Source organism: Microcaecilia unicolor, chromosome 4 (genome assembly GCF_901765095.1).
Source record: "Microcaecilia unicolor chromosome 4, aMicUni1.1, whole genome shotgun sequence".
Classification (NCBI taxonomy): domain Eukaryota; kingdom Metazoa; phylum Chordata; class Amphibia; order Gymnophiona; family Siphonopidae; genus Microcaecilia; species Microcaecilia unicolor.
Window position 1 is genome coordinate 236250329 of NC_044034.1, and position 14676 is coordinate 236265004.

Below are 14676 nucleotides of genomic sequence, written 5' to 3' on the forward strand. Positions count from 1 at the left end.
GTCCTATAAATAGTCTGTCTTGGTTACGCCCTGTATTGGCGAAACAGACTGCCAGATTGCCCGCCGAGAGCGAATCAACCCTCAGTACAAGCAGGCACTTGCAGAGGAACTCTCCGCCCTTCTAAAGGCTCATGCTGTTGAGCCCATTCCACCAGGGGAAAAAGGGAAGGGATTCTATTCCAGATACTTCCTTATGCAAAAGAAGAGAGGGGGAGATGTGTTCTATCCTAGACCTAAGGACTCGGAACAAATTCCTAGTCAAAGAAAAGTTCAGTATGATTTCCCTGCGCAGTTTCTGCCCATGCTTTCTGGACTTAAAGGATGCTTACACTGTCATCCAGATACTTCTAGCTCACAGGAGGTATCTTCAGTTTCAGCTGGGGCACATCACTTCCAGTACCATGTGTTGACGATGATTGGTGAAGAGCACGTCGAAGGACGGAGCTCAGGAGTCCATGAGGATGACTGTTCGGGTGGTAGAGCTACTAGGATTTGTTTTAAGCTACCCCAAGTCCCATCTGCTCCCTGCCCAGTGATTGAAGTTCATTGGAGCCCTGCTAGACACTCAGCGGGCTTGAGCTTATGGCCTCCACTGTTCATGTGACACCAATTGTATGTTTTCACATGAGAACTGCCCAGTAGACCCTAGCTTCCCAGTGGTGTCAGGCCACAGGGAACCTGGAGGATGTCATCCAAGTGTCACCAGAGCTGGTTCAGTCTCTGCTTTGGTGGATGATTTGATCCAATTTGATTCTGGGACTCCCATTCCAAATTCCACAGCCCATGAAGTTGCTGATGACGACCAGATCACAACTTCTATATCAGGAGGTCATTGGGATGTGGCATTGGACAGTCTAGCACGGAATGCTCCTCAAGGTCACTTACCTGGTGGGCAGATCCAACAGCCTGGCCTACAGACTGAATAGGGTTGTGCAACCATATGAGTGGTCATTCAACATGGGCATTGCCCGTGAGATCTTCCAAGTGTGGGGACCCCTCAGTGGATCTCTTTGCCACTCAGTCCAATCACAAAGTCCCTCAGTTCTGCTCCAGGCCCACAACAAGGTAGTGTTGGATGCCTTCCTCCTTCATTGGGGGTCAGGTCTTCTGTATGCATATCCTCCCATACCTCTCATAGGGAAGATTTTACTGAAACTCAAGCAAGACCATCGGACCATTCTGGTTCCCCCTACTTCTGGAGTTATCCTCCAAAGAACTGTGGAGATTGGACTGTTTTCCAACCCTCATCACACAAAATGAGGGATCTCTTCTGCATCCCAGTATCCAGCCTTCACAGCCTGGATGTTGAGAACTCAGAATTTGCTTCTTTACATCTTCCTGAGGGTGTCCCCTGGATCTTGCTGGCTTCCAGGAAAGATTCAAGAAAGAGATGTTACTCTTTCAAATGAAGGAGGTTTGCCATCTGGTGTGAGGGCAGGGTCCTAGATCCCTTTTCCTGCCCTACACAGGCCCTGCTTGAGTATCTTCTACACCTCTCTGAGTCTGGTCTTAAAACCAACTCTGTAAGGGTTCACCTCAGTGAAATTAGTTCTTACCATCAACATGTAGACAATAAGCCCATCTCTGGACAGCCTCTAGTTGTTCGCTTCATGAGAGGTTCGCTATTGACAAAGCCCCCTGTCAAATCTCCACCTGTGTCATGGGACCTCAACATCGTTCTCACGCAGCTGATGGAAGCTCCTTTTGAACCACTTGATACGTGTCATCTGAAGTACTTCACCTGGAAGGTCATATTTTTGGTGGACGTTACTTCAGCTCGCAGGGTCAGTGAGCTTCAGGCCTTAGTAGTGGATGCACCTTATACTAAGTTTCATCATAACAGAGTAGTCCTCCACAAGCATCCTAAGTTCCTTCCAAAAGTTGTGTCGGAGTTCCATCTGAACCATTCGATTGTCTTGCCAAGATTCTTTCCCCAATCTCATGACCATCCTGGCAAAAGCACATTTCACACCTTGGACTGCAAGTGAGCATTGGCCTTTTACTTGGAGCAGATTCTATAAAGTGCGACTTGAGTTGCATGCACAAATCAAGTCGTATTCTGATTAGTGCTTGCAACTTAATTATCTTATCAAGCCAATCAGCGCCAATAATTGCCACTTAAGCAATTATTGACACTAATTGACAATTAAAATTTGCGCATACAACCTCCTAAGTGTATTCTGTAAAGTGATGCTTGTAAATTCTAAGATGTAAATTGGAACAAGGGGTGTGGCCATGAGCATGGAATGAGTGGGTCATGGGCATTTCTAAAACCTATGCGCACTGTTACAGAATACCACCCACTCCACACCTAACTTAGGCATAGGTATTTACACTAAGTTTTACTTGGTGTAAATGCCTGTGACTAATTTTAGTTGCGCGGATGGGCGCTAGGTGTATTCTGTAAGCCACACCTAACTTTAGGCATAATTTATAGAATATGCCTAGGCATAGTTTATGGAATACACCTAGGCATATTTATTTTCTGTGCTGATTTTTAAGGCGCCATATATAGAATCTAGCCCAATACTTCTAACGTACGTTTCATTAATTTTTTCAGAGGCTTATTCAAGACCCTCAATGTCAGGTTCTTTGTCAGACATTCATCAATAAGTCATTTTGCACAGTAATATTTGTTGCAAATTACCCAAATTTGCTTAAATTACTTTGCTAAACAACAAAGTTAGATTACAAAATCTACATATCCCTTTCTTTTTTAACCAATCATCGTGAATGTATGTATATAATAGAAATCATAAAAGCATAATTAATAGAAGATGATAAAAAAGCTAAAATGAGTTTAAAATATGTACGTGATAAAAAGAACAAGGACCATCAGTGGGAGAAGTAGGATTCAAACCTTAGCTTGTCTGGTTCCCTCAGAGAAAGTAATTCTTTCTCTTTTAAACTGTGCTTTACTTTGGGACAGTATAACTGGTGGTTAAAATAGTTTGCCACCTTTCTCTTTCATGACATACTAGATTAAGGGGGTCTTTTACTAAGGTGTGCTAGCATTTTTATCTGACGTTAAACGCTGAGACACCCATAGGAATAGAATGAGCTGCTCAGCGTTTAGCGCCAGCTGATTTTTAGTGTACACGCACCTTCTAGCTAGCGCACCTTAATAAAAGACCCATATAAAATAGAACAGAGCATTGTAGTTGGTTTACTGATATATCCAGAAAAAAAGAAATGCAGCAAAATCACTCCCAAGGCTATAATAGTGGATGTGAGATATTTGAAAGGGATTTTCATCCCTGGGTAGTAGAGACTTGCACATCAAAAATCTTGGGTTCATTTGTGGTTCGCTTGAAAACAATTTTCACTGTTTTAGGACATTTTTTAAAATTGTCTTCAAATGTTTTTGCTAATCAAAAATTTTAACAAACTTTAGAATTGCTTAATGAGTGAAAATCGATTTAGCATGTGTTCTTTGTGGGTTAACGTGTTTTAAATTCATTTTGCGTGCACAACATTTTAAAGCCATGTTTACAAATGCTCATCCCTCTTGGGCAGGAATGGACAGAATTGGGTAGAAGGTATATAGAAGGGAAATTAAAATTGTGTGTGTGACTGAATTGACCCCTGTGTAGAATAGAGGGTGATAATTGATCATCAGTGGTATCTCAGTTCCTGCTCCCTCAAATATCTTTTTTGAGACATGATAAATATCCTCTAACTATCCCAGTTATCACCTGAACCAGCTCACTTTAAACAATAACTATTTGTGAAACCTCAAATATGCTAGAGCCCAAGAAGACAGGGAGGGGGGAGCGAATTGACTTCTTTGTTAATAAAGGGGCCCTATTATTAAAGCTTAGCATACACTAGTCAGCCACATTACCCTGATAGCACCTGCTCCCTAGGTGACGCAAGAAAGCTTAATGTACACTAACAGACATTAGTGTATTCTAAATGCAGCGTGGACCCTAGGTATAAAATAGGATGTGCAGCATTTAGCACACGCTAATGCCTGTTGGCATATATTAAGCTTTAGTAAAAGTGCCACAGATTGTTTATATGAAGTATGAAAGAAATCACTTTGTAAAGGGGTGTGTGTATGTACACACACACATATAAATGGAAATAGTGAATTATGTTAAAGAATTTTAAACCATGTACATTAAATACTTTCTTGCACTTCACAATTATTGATATATTTTAAGATGCTTATTTTATTATTTACAGAATTCTTTCATTGGGCCTGGGATTTCTTATAATCCCTTTTCTTCCTGCAAGTAATATGCTCTTTCGTGTAGGATTTGTTATTGCAGAGAGAGTCATCTACCTCCCCAGTGTTGGATATTGCATGCTAATTACATATGGATGCAGTATATTAAACAGACAAGTAAAAAAAAAGGTATTTGAAAATTTACCACTGTGAGTAACAAAGGTAAAGTGGAAGCTCTGTAATCTAGTGATATGTAACACGTGTCTTCTTTCTTTAAGAAACTTATTGCTGCTGCTGTACTAGGAATTGTGCTCATAAACGTGATGCGCTGTATTAGCCGAAATAAGCAGTGGAGATCTGAGGAGCAACTTTTCAGAAGTGCCTTGTCTGTGTGTCCTCTTAATGCTAAAGTAAGTGGATGACAGTGGCGTAGGAAAGGGGGGGGGGCAGTGGGGCGGTCTGCCCTGGGTGCACGCCACTGGGGGGGTGTCGGCTCCGCTGGTTCCCTGCTTCTTCTGCCACGGAATAGGTTACTTCCTGTTCTGGGGCAGAGAGAGCAGGGAACCAGCAGAGCCAACGCAGCTCCCAGCGACGTGCACTCGGAGCGGATCGGCACTCCCGCCCGCCCCCTGCTTTCATATGGCAATAAAAATGCGCTCGGGGGGGGGGGGGGGTGCGCCGTGCTGCATCCGGGAGTGGCGACCTGCCCCGGGTGTCAGACACCCTCGCTACAGCACTGGTGGATGATATTCCAGATGTTTAATACTTTACTGTGAACTAGTTTTCAAAACTTTTCAGATGTCAAAGCAGTTATGCCATACTTCTGTGGAATGGTACCTGGGGATCTTTCTGCAGGTACAGGTATCCTAACACACAATACAGCAAATCTCAACGTTAATGCTCATCAATGTTAGGTAACAAAGGTGTGCAAATATTCTGTACACGTAATGCTCTTTTATATATTTGTTCTGTTTCAGTTTATACCTAAAGAGTAGCTTCTGAGAGTCTAATTGATGCATATTATGGTGCATTCTGACAGCATAGTTTGGAGATCTGGGTGTAAATTTCAAGAGGACTGCGTTAATTTGAGAATGGAGTAATAACACAATGACTGTGTAAAAATGTTTATGGTAGGGAAGGAAGAGCCTCAAAGAGCTTAAAATCTTGCAGATTTAAAGAGCTGAGTTGATCATAGCGATTGGCACTTCATCATTGGCAAAAACCTTCCCCACAATAACATTTATGCTTTTTTGTGAAACATTCTTGTTGTAGAAAATACTCACTATCCTATAACGTTCATAGTCCAACTAATTACTGGTAGTGCAAAAATAACATTACTCATCTCAGTAGAACTCAGTTTGAATATAGAGTGAGCATCAGAGCCATCTCTGTAAACTCTCCGCACCCCTGGGCCAACGATGGCCAGCGTTTCACGTAGCTGCTTCAGGGTCCCAGACGGCAGGGTATTTCTAGGAAAGATGAAAGGAAATCATTGACAGCACTCCATAAGATGCGCTAAAGGCAAACACACTCACAGTCTCGTACATGCACAGACAATGCTCAGGTTCCTCAGAGCCTATTGTGTTCACAATTGGTCCTCAAAACGGCCCCCATTTAATAACATAGTGACGTCAGATGCCAAGAACCAAACAGCCTATCAAAAGAAAGAACTAGTAAATATGGTACTATTCAATACGTCCATTCAGCCCACTGAGTTCTAGAGAACACAATCTAAATATCCACTTCTGCTCTTGTTGTAGAAGTATCCACTGACGGTCTGGGAAATGGTTGAGATCTGGCTTCCCAAGGAACTTGAGCTACAGCTAGAGGGCCCACTAATCAGAGCTGAGAGGGTCCACAGGATTGGGGCCCCTAGGGAAAATTGTGGTAAACCACGTCCCATGATTGCCTGCATCTTCAATTAGGCAGAGAAGGTGCCGTTGATGTCTCATTATAGGCTGAAACGGTCACTGGAATATAAAGGATCCAAAGTGCTGTTATTCCAAGACTTCTCCACCAAAGTGGAGGAGTGGCCTAGTGGTTAGGGTGGTTGACTTTGGTCCTGGGGAACTGAGGAACTGAGTTTGATTCCCGGCACAGGCAGCTCCTTGTGACTCTGGGCAAGTCACTTAACCCTCCATTGCCCCATGTAAGCCGCATTGAGCCTGCCATGAGTGGGAAAGCGCGGGGTACAAATGTAGCAAAAAAAAAAGTGTCCAAGCAACGAAGATTATTGTCTCCTTATTGTATGCAACTGTACCAGAAGGTGATCAAATTCGCACTGAAGTACAGATTAGCCATGATAATAAAACTCTGACTCTAGACACACCAGTGGTGCTTTAATCTTTTTTGGACAGCCATCCTGCCTAAAGTTATTATTCATGAACTTGTCTCTGTCTCACATAGCACTGTTCTGAATGGTTTTGACCCAGCTGACCAACTCTCTGTTGCCCTTTCATTTTTCTTTTTGCCTTATTCTGCGTTTTCCGGATGCCTAGGGCATGGAGGTTGGACTTGCAGAGACTTCCGAAACTGAGGTTTGGGCCATATGCTGAGCAGTAGTTGATATATATTTTGGATGGTTATCTGCCACCCAGCTCGCCCAAAGACCTGCTCCTGGACATCCTCTGTATAAGGGGATGGTTATGAAAACTGGTTTTGCTATATAGTGTTGTACTTGTATACTGTTTTCCCTCTCTTTTGTGCTTGCGTTTGCTATATAGTGGACATTAATGTTTACTTCGATACATACGTTTCTTTCCATGGGAATGGGGGGAGGAGGAATGATTTTTGGATCTTTATAGGATGATTGGGGTGCGGAAAAGGTTGAAGGACGAATGGGGGATGATTGTTGTTCTGTATGGCTGGATTTAGTGTGCATGTGGGTGAGAAAGAATAGGAAATGGGAGGGGAAGGAAAGGAATTTGGGTAGGATTCTTCTAGCATATTTTGTGTGTGTATTATTAGAGGGGTTAGTTCTCTCTCTTTGACCGGGCCGAATGAAGAAAATAAGAAACAATATAAGCGCTAGCAAGTAACTGCAAACCACTGATAAAGAGCTGGCTTCTATTGGCCTTGTAGAGTGCTGCTGGCTCACATGTGCCCTGTGCACAGGTTCTAACCTTTCTCTTTTTCCCTCCCTTTTCAAGCCCCAATGCAATCTTGTGAGAGTTGTTGTTATGTCCCTGGGCCATCTGCAACTCCCAGCCCCTGTGTGCTATGATGTTGTATGCATAGGCACTTCTATTTCTCTTGCCTATCTCATCTAGAATCTTCCTCTCTGCTCTGCCTCTCTGATTGCACTTCTCTGGGGATAGCAGCCTCACCATTGAACAGTCTTTGTAGCCTCTCCCAGACCCTTCTCATTTGCATATAGTCCCTCCTATGGCCTGACTCTGGGAACTGCTTCCACATCCTTGGCAATAAGAGCCTGGCCAACAGGAGGGTGCCTTGAAATCCAAAATTCAGCATGTGAATTATAGACACCATTTTCTCAACATCCCCAACCCTGCAATGTCTTGTTTATGTGAGTACACAAATACAACAGTACACTCAGACCACTGGGCACCACATTAGCATGCTTAAATTTACACAAACATACACACCTATTCTGTAAAAGGCATACTTACCTGCATTCTCTTTTTAGAATATATGAGTACAATTGGGCGTGCCCGTTTAATGCCCCCCCCCCCCCCCCCCATGATACTGAGCATCCTTTGTAGAATTGGCCCCAGTATGCGTACCTTTGCACACACAGAAAAGAGTATTTAGGGGGGGAGGTGTACTTATCTGTGTATAACAGAAATGTTTCAGATGAACATTGACAATTGTATGCAATTTCCTCATATACTTTTGTACCACATATATTGAAATGGCTAGCTTTACAAATGTATATATTTGGCACAAAGGGGCTCGTTTTCAAAGCACTTAGATTTACAAAGTTCCACAGGTTACTATATAACATTGTAAGTCTAAGTGCTTTGAAAATACGCCTCGGTCAACTCGTGTTTGGAAATTGAACGGCTATGTATATACTTGAAAGTGCATCCATAAATCTGAAGTTATACACACTATTGAAAATTTATACCATGAAGTCCACAATTTCTTATGCATTTGCAAAAAAAGAAATCTGAATATGAAATGTATACAAATTGTTCTAATCTGTATTGACAGGTACACTACAATGTTGGAAAAAATTTGGCTGATAAAGGCAACCAAACTGCTGCAATCAAATATTACAGGGAGGCTATAAGGTATTTAGCTGTTCTTTGCTTTATTGAGCTTCAGAAGTGTACTTTCTAGGTACTGAAACACTAAAAAATCATTTAGGGCTATATAGGTTACCAGTTTAAATCTGTGTTATTTCTTGTATTGAAAACTGTGTTATGAAGACATGAAGTGTATGTAATATAATGCTAGGTGTTTATAGTAACTGTCTTTTCTTAATCCTTAAGGTTGAATCCCAAGTATGTGCATGCCATGAACAATCTTGGCAACATTTTGAAAGAAAGGAATGAGCTCCTGGAAGCAGAGGAACTGTTGGCCCTAGCTGTACAAATACAGTATGTAAAAAATAAAATAAAATGTTTTAAATGATATCGGAGAAATGTGTGTATTTCTGAAGTGCATTTTTAAATTTGATAGGCCAGATTTTGCCGCTGCATGGATGAATCTAGGAATAGTGCAAAACAGCTTAAAAAGATTTGAGGAAGCCGAACAAAGCTACTGGACTGCAATTAAACACAGAAAAAAATATCCTGACTGTTACTACAACTTAGGACGTTTGGTGAGTTTTAAGTTGCCTCTTTTTGTTTTTCTTTTTACAGTCAAAACAGGAGTATATTTAAAAAAAAATAAATCTTAGCAATAGTTCATTCTGTTTCATTTACTCTAGCAGATTGGCAGCAGTAGGTTAAAGTGAGCCTCTTGAAGTAGAAAGAGAATCCATAATAAAAGTGTGAAGAAATGTGGCACCTCTAGACATATTTAGGGTGGCAACGGAGGGGGGGGGGGGGGGGGACATGCCAAAATGACATTTCTACATATCATACCCCAAGACACTACAGCCTTCTATTCATAAAGAAGCCCTCCCTCCTTCTGCCAGTTTCAGCTACCCGGTAATACTGTCATTATAATTGATAGCTTCATTCAACAAATTCTTTTATGAGGGAATGCAGTCTGGATTTTGTATAGGATTGGTCAGAATCTCAGTATAAACCTAGAAACTCCAGTTCTGTATTATAAACTCCATATTCCCCAACAATGGAGCTATCTTCCCCTTACAACTCACCATACAAAAAAATATTCAAATTGTGATTATCACCTCAGGTACACCACATGCTCCTTCCACTGCCAGACACTTTATTTAAAGCAGATTTCTTTTTGTTTATGTGGTGATTGTACAGAATGTGGAGACCATTTTTTATTTTTATTTTGGGTGACAAGGACCACCTTTGCTGGCCCTTGCCACAGAGCCCACTTTCAAATAGGGCAAGACACTTCAGAAATTACACAAAACCCTGCAAAAAATATCCAAAACCTGTCGCTTCTTCCTCTGCAACATCAGCAAAATTTGTCCTTTCCTATCTGAGCACACCACACTATCTCTCGTCCACGCTCTCATTACCTCTCGCCTTGACTACTGCAATTTACTCCTCACCGGCCTCCCACTTAGCCATCTATCCCCCCTTCAATCCGTTCAGAACGCTGCCGCACGTCTTATATTCCGCCAGAACCAATATACTCATATCACCCCTCTCCTCAAGTCACTTCACTGGCTTCCGATCAGATACCGCATACAATTCAAGCTTCTCCTCCTTACCTACAAATGCACCCGGTCTGCGGCTCCTCACTACCTCTCTACACTCATCTCCCTCTATTTTCCCGCCCGTAACCTCCGCTCACAGGACAAATCCCTCCTTTCAGTTCCCTTCTCCACCACTGCCAACTCCAGGCTCCGCTCATTCTGCCTTGCCTCACCCTATGCCTGGAACAATCTTCCTCAACCCCTACGCCAAGCCCCCTCCCTACCTATCTTCAAATCTCTGCTTAAAACTCACCTCTTCAATGCTGCTTTCGGCACCTAACCTTTCGTGAAATATAGTATGCCCTATCAGACTGACTGTACACTTGTCTTTAGATTGTACACCTGTCTTTTAGATTGTAAGCTCCTTGAGCAGGGACTGTCCTTCCATGATAAATTGTACAGCGCTGCGTAACCCTAGTCGCGCTTTAGAAATGTTTAGTAGTAGTAGGAGTAGTAGTATATACTGCAGGAAATGAACCACACTATAATAGTCCTAACTCACCTATGAAAAGACCTATAAATATTACATTGGGCCCGAGCACCAATATACTAGAACAAGCTAGACTGTTACAGGTTCCTACACAGACACTACAGGCTAGTAGAATCCTTCATCTCAGTCACATGTGCAAAGCATGGACAAACCCTCATCTGATTCAGAATAGGGAACCATAAAAACATGCACACAAAACCTGAAATGGAGATCCCCCCAAAAATCCAGACTCTATAATCAATGCAATACCGATAAAAGAGAACAGAAATGCAATGACTGCAACCCATGCATGCTTAGGTAGTCAAATCCAATGTGAAGGGAATAGATCTAACAGAGTACATTACATGCATAGTTGCTATCAATTTGGTAAGAGCAGTAAGTGTGCAAGCTTTAAATGTATGCCACTGTGCATGCATACTGTGGATCCAGTCTCCTGTGTTACCTTCTAAAAAGCTGCATTGGGAGGCATATGTTGTAGGTTTTGTGACGTGTGTGGATAGCAATGTCCTTCAGTCATAAATCTTGCAGGTTTCATAACTTTAAAAAGGTTACTTTTTAAAAAAAAAACTTGTGTTATCTTAATTCTTTTTATAGAGAGCGAATTTTGTTTAACCTTTATTTTGTAACTAAAATGTAAAACAGCCCAGTAGGTACTAAAGCAAATCAAATCACCTGTCTTGGGTTTTCATGCTAAATGTTTGCAACTTTCTTTAAATTAGTCACCTTACTTTCTAACTGTTCTTACTCTCTTACCTGTCTATATGTTCCATCTTTGCTTTACCGTTCACTATCAATTAAAATGTTCTATTATGTATTGTGTTGACATTGTAAGTAGTGTACTATGAAAACTCAAAAATCCAAAATACTGAAGAGCAAAAAAATTTGGTGATATTAAGTAGTATACTATGCTATACTTTGGATTGTTATTTGAATATTTTTACTTCTGTAACTGTCTATTGCTCATGTTTGATCTATTCTTACTGTACACCTCCTTGAGTGAATTCCTTCAAAAAGGCGGTAAATAAATCCTAATAAATGTGTACAAGTGACATCCTTGTACTACACTTAAGTGAAAATGATCAGCAGCCCCTCGCTGTTCCATACAGCACTCTAAATTTAGCACCAGAACAGTGCGGGGAATTAACGCCCCCATGATCAGAGCTAACAGCATGCAAATTTAGGCATGCTATTAACTCTGATCATAGGGGTACCTGCAAGAGGATTATGCCTGGGCATTCGCCCAAGGCACAGTTCTTCCCCAGGAGTTGTTTGACAGGTCCAGGTTGTCAAAAAAAAAAAAAAGCTTGGACTTTTCTAACAGCAGAAGAGGATTCCTTTCAAACCTAAGCCTGCCCCACCTCCCAAACACAAGGCATAGAGATCCATTGGACCTCCAGGCCCCACCCCCATCCCCCAAACACTGAAAGATCCTGGTGGTCCAGTGGGACTACTAGCTTCCACCCCCAGCACTAAAAATACCCTGGTGGTCCAGTGGGACCGCTAGCCCTCCACACTGGTACCCTCCTCCCCCGTGGCCTACCTCATAGTTGGAGGAGGGAGGGACTAGCACTCCCTCCCTCTTTTGTGGACGCCTCCTCAAAATGACGGAGCCCTGTCCAGTGCGTCCTGGGATGTGCTGGGCGGAGCTTAACCCTTACATGGAATGGGGCTGTGGAATGATAGGCATAGGTCGGTTTGCAGGGAGTTAATAGGTTCATGAGGTGACACAAAGCAAGGGAATAAATGATAGCCAAAGACACACCTACCTGGGATGCATATGACAATCAGGACAAAGACTCACAATCGGATCTCCTCCATTTGCTGCCAATCCAACTAGTCCCAAAAGACAAGTAAGATCAGCAATTGTACATAATTTGTATTGGCTGTAAATGGCTGCTCTCCACGTCAGTGTTCTTTGTGAAATATATCATACACATGTAAAACCTTCACCCTGGCCGTACCATGCCTCCAATATTAAAAAGGTAGAAATGAAGGCATAACTAACTTGTCCGTGTATAAGTCAAACTTGCCTTTTCAAACTCACAGTTTGATGCCATTTACAAATAAGTGTCAGGGTTTACAAGTAGAAATCACAAATAGGGCTTCTGAATTAATGGTCATTTTTTCATTGCAGATTCTTTATAAAATTGCTACGGGGCCTGTTTTCTAAAATGCTGCTGTTTTTGCACTTACCATGGGTAATGTGTAAATATTAACACATGGTAAGTGCAAGGCCCATTGGTAAATACAGGAGACATGGTCAGCTCATAAATCACCACCACATAGTAAATGCATTGACAAACATAGCGGTAAATACATGTGTTCTACACACCGTTGTATTTACTGTGACCCCATGCACTAAAAGATTTAATATACCCGATTCCCTGAGCCACATCCTAACACCTCTGATTTTCCCCGAGTCTCAGCATCAATCTTTCATCCCTGGTTCCCCAAGTCTCAGCATCATGTCAACTTCCCAATCCCCTAAGCCCCAGCATTACCCCCTCCCAAGTCACAGCATCAGCTTCCTCCACCAATTCCCCTCAAGTCACAGCACTGTCCTGCTTCCTGTAATTCTCCTCAAGCCACGGCATCTCCCTCAATCCCCTCCCTTAGAGGTCAGAGCTGCTATTTGAACCCAGGAGACAATGGGTGAGCAGCATCCAGTGATCATTTTTGCCCTGCCACTACACTACCACGGAAATCCTGTGTAAATGCCGGGGGGGGGGGGGGGGTAGAAGGTCTAGGAGGGATGGGGGAAGAAGGGTCAACTACCTCTTCACTGGGATAGGGATGATGCAGTGATTTTGGTGGGGGGTAGGGGGATCAGCAGAGTTAGGATGCTGTTAGGAGAATTGGGTATATTTTATTTTTAATGCACAGAGAACGTAAATTGCTCCAGATATCATAGTTGCACTTAACATCTCCTTTTGAGGAGGCATTAAATATACTTGCTTCATCAGCAGCTTTTACAGCCCAAGGTAATTTACTGAGTGTTAACTGCAAGCACTGTCCATGCCCTATTTCGACCAATAAGCTGCCCTGATTCCACCCGATACCACACTAAGCAGCTCAAGATTTTTACCACAAAGGCTGTTTGTAGCACACAGTAAACATCAGGGGCGTAGCCATGGGTGCCTGGGCCCACCCAATTTGGGGTCAGGCCCGCCCAGCAGCAGCACAGTGATTCCGGTCGCAGGCTCCGGTCCCCATCATCGTCCCTTCCCCCGTGGCGTGCCTCAACTTTCACCCCATCTTCCCTCACCTTCCTTGTCCTTGCAGGCCCGCCCAGCAGCGATTCCACTCGCAGGCTCAGCTTCTTCGGCTCACACACGCTGCCTGCCGGCTGCCGCTCAAAATCTCCTTGCAGCTACTAAGCGGCAGCGCTAACCTAACCCGGAAGCCCCTCCTCTGCAGAGGAGAGGCTTCCGGGTTAGCGCTGCCACTTAGTAGTTGCAAGGAGATTTTGAGCGGCAGCCGGCAGGCAGTGTGTGTGAGCCGAAGCTGAGCCTGCGACCGGAATCGCTGCTGGGTGGGCCTGCAAGGAGGGTGAGGGAAGATGGGGTGAAAGTTGCGGCACGCCACCGAGGAAGGGATGATAGGGAAAAGTGTTACACGGGGGAGGGAAGACGGGGACAGCAGCTGCATGGGGGGAGGGAAGATGGAAGGAAAGATGCTGCACAGGGAGAAGGGAAGATGGAAAGATGAGGCATGGTGGGTGGGGGAGAAGCTGCACGGGGAGAAGGGATAGATGCAGTAAAGGGGTGGACGGGTGAGGAAGGGAGAAGTCTTGGCTGCATATGAGGTGGAGGGGAGGGAGACATGCTGTATAGGATAGGTGGTGAGAGGGGGAGAAATTTTGAACATAAGGGTGAAGAGGAGGGGAGAAATGTTAGAAATGATGGTAGAGGGGAGGAAGGGAGAGATGCTGTATGGGAAGGGGAGAGAGACGTTGGACCCAGAACACAAAGGAGAGGGGGAGAGAGATGGTGGACAGTGGGAATGAGAGGGGTGGATGAGAGGGAGGGAGAGGTACACAGTAGGTGGTGAGGGGGGGAATGCTGGACCATGGGGGAGAGGACAGGAATGAAGAGAGAAGGGGCAGGAAAATAAAAGGCTACCAGGGTGGGGTGGGGAGGGGATCAGATGCTGGTTAGAAGGGTGGAGAGAGAAAGATAATGGGGAATGGTGGAACCCTGTGGGAGAGGG

At 43.6% G+C, this 14676-nt stretch overlaps 1 protein-coding gene across 2 annotated transcripts in view; it reads left to right on the top strand.

The window, feature by feature from the left end:
* The window catches only part of LOC115469062 (protein O-mannosyl-transferase TMTC4-like), a 162684-nt gene that overhangs the window by 103536 nt on the left and 44472 nt on the right, over positions 1-14676 (top strand). For both annotated transcript variants that reach the window (XM_030201344.1, XM_030201345.1), the window contains exons 10-14: positions 4189-4360; positions 4450-4581; positions 8345-8424; positions 8626-8733; positions 8816-8957. In XM_030201344.1, the coding sequence (XP_030057204.1) occupies positions 4189-4360; positions 4450-4581; positions 8345-8424; positions 8626-8733; positions 8816-8957 (634 nt within the window). The remainder of the gene's footprint in view (positions 1-4188; positions 4361-4449; positions 4582-8344; positions 8425-8625; positions 8734-8815; positions 8958-14676) is intronic.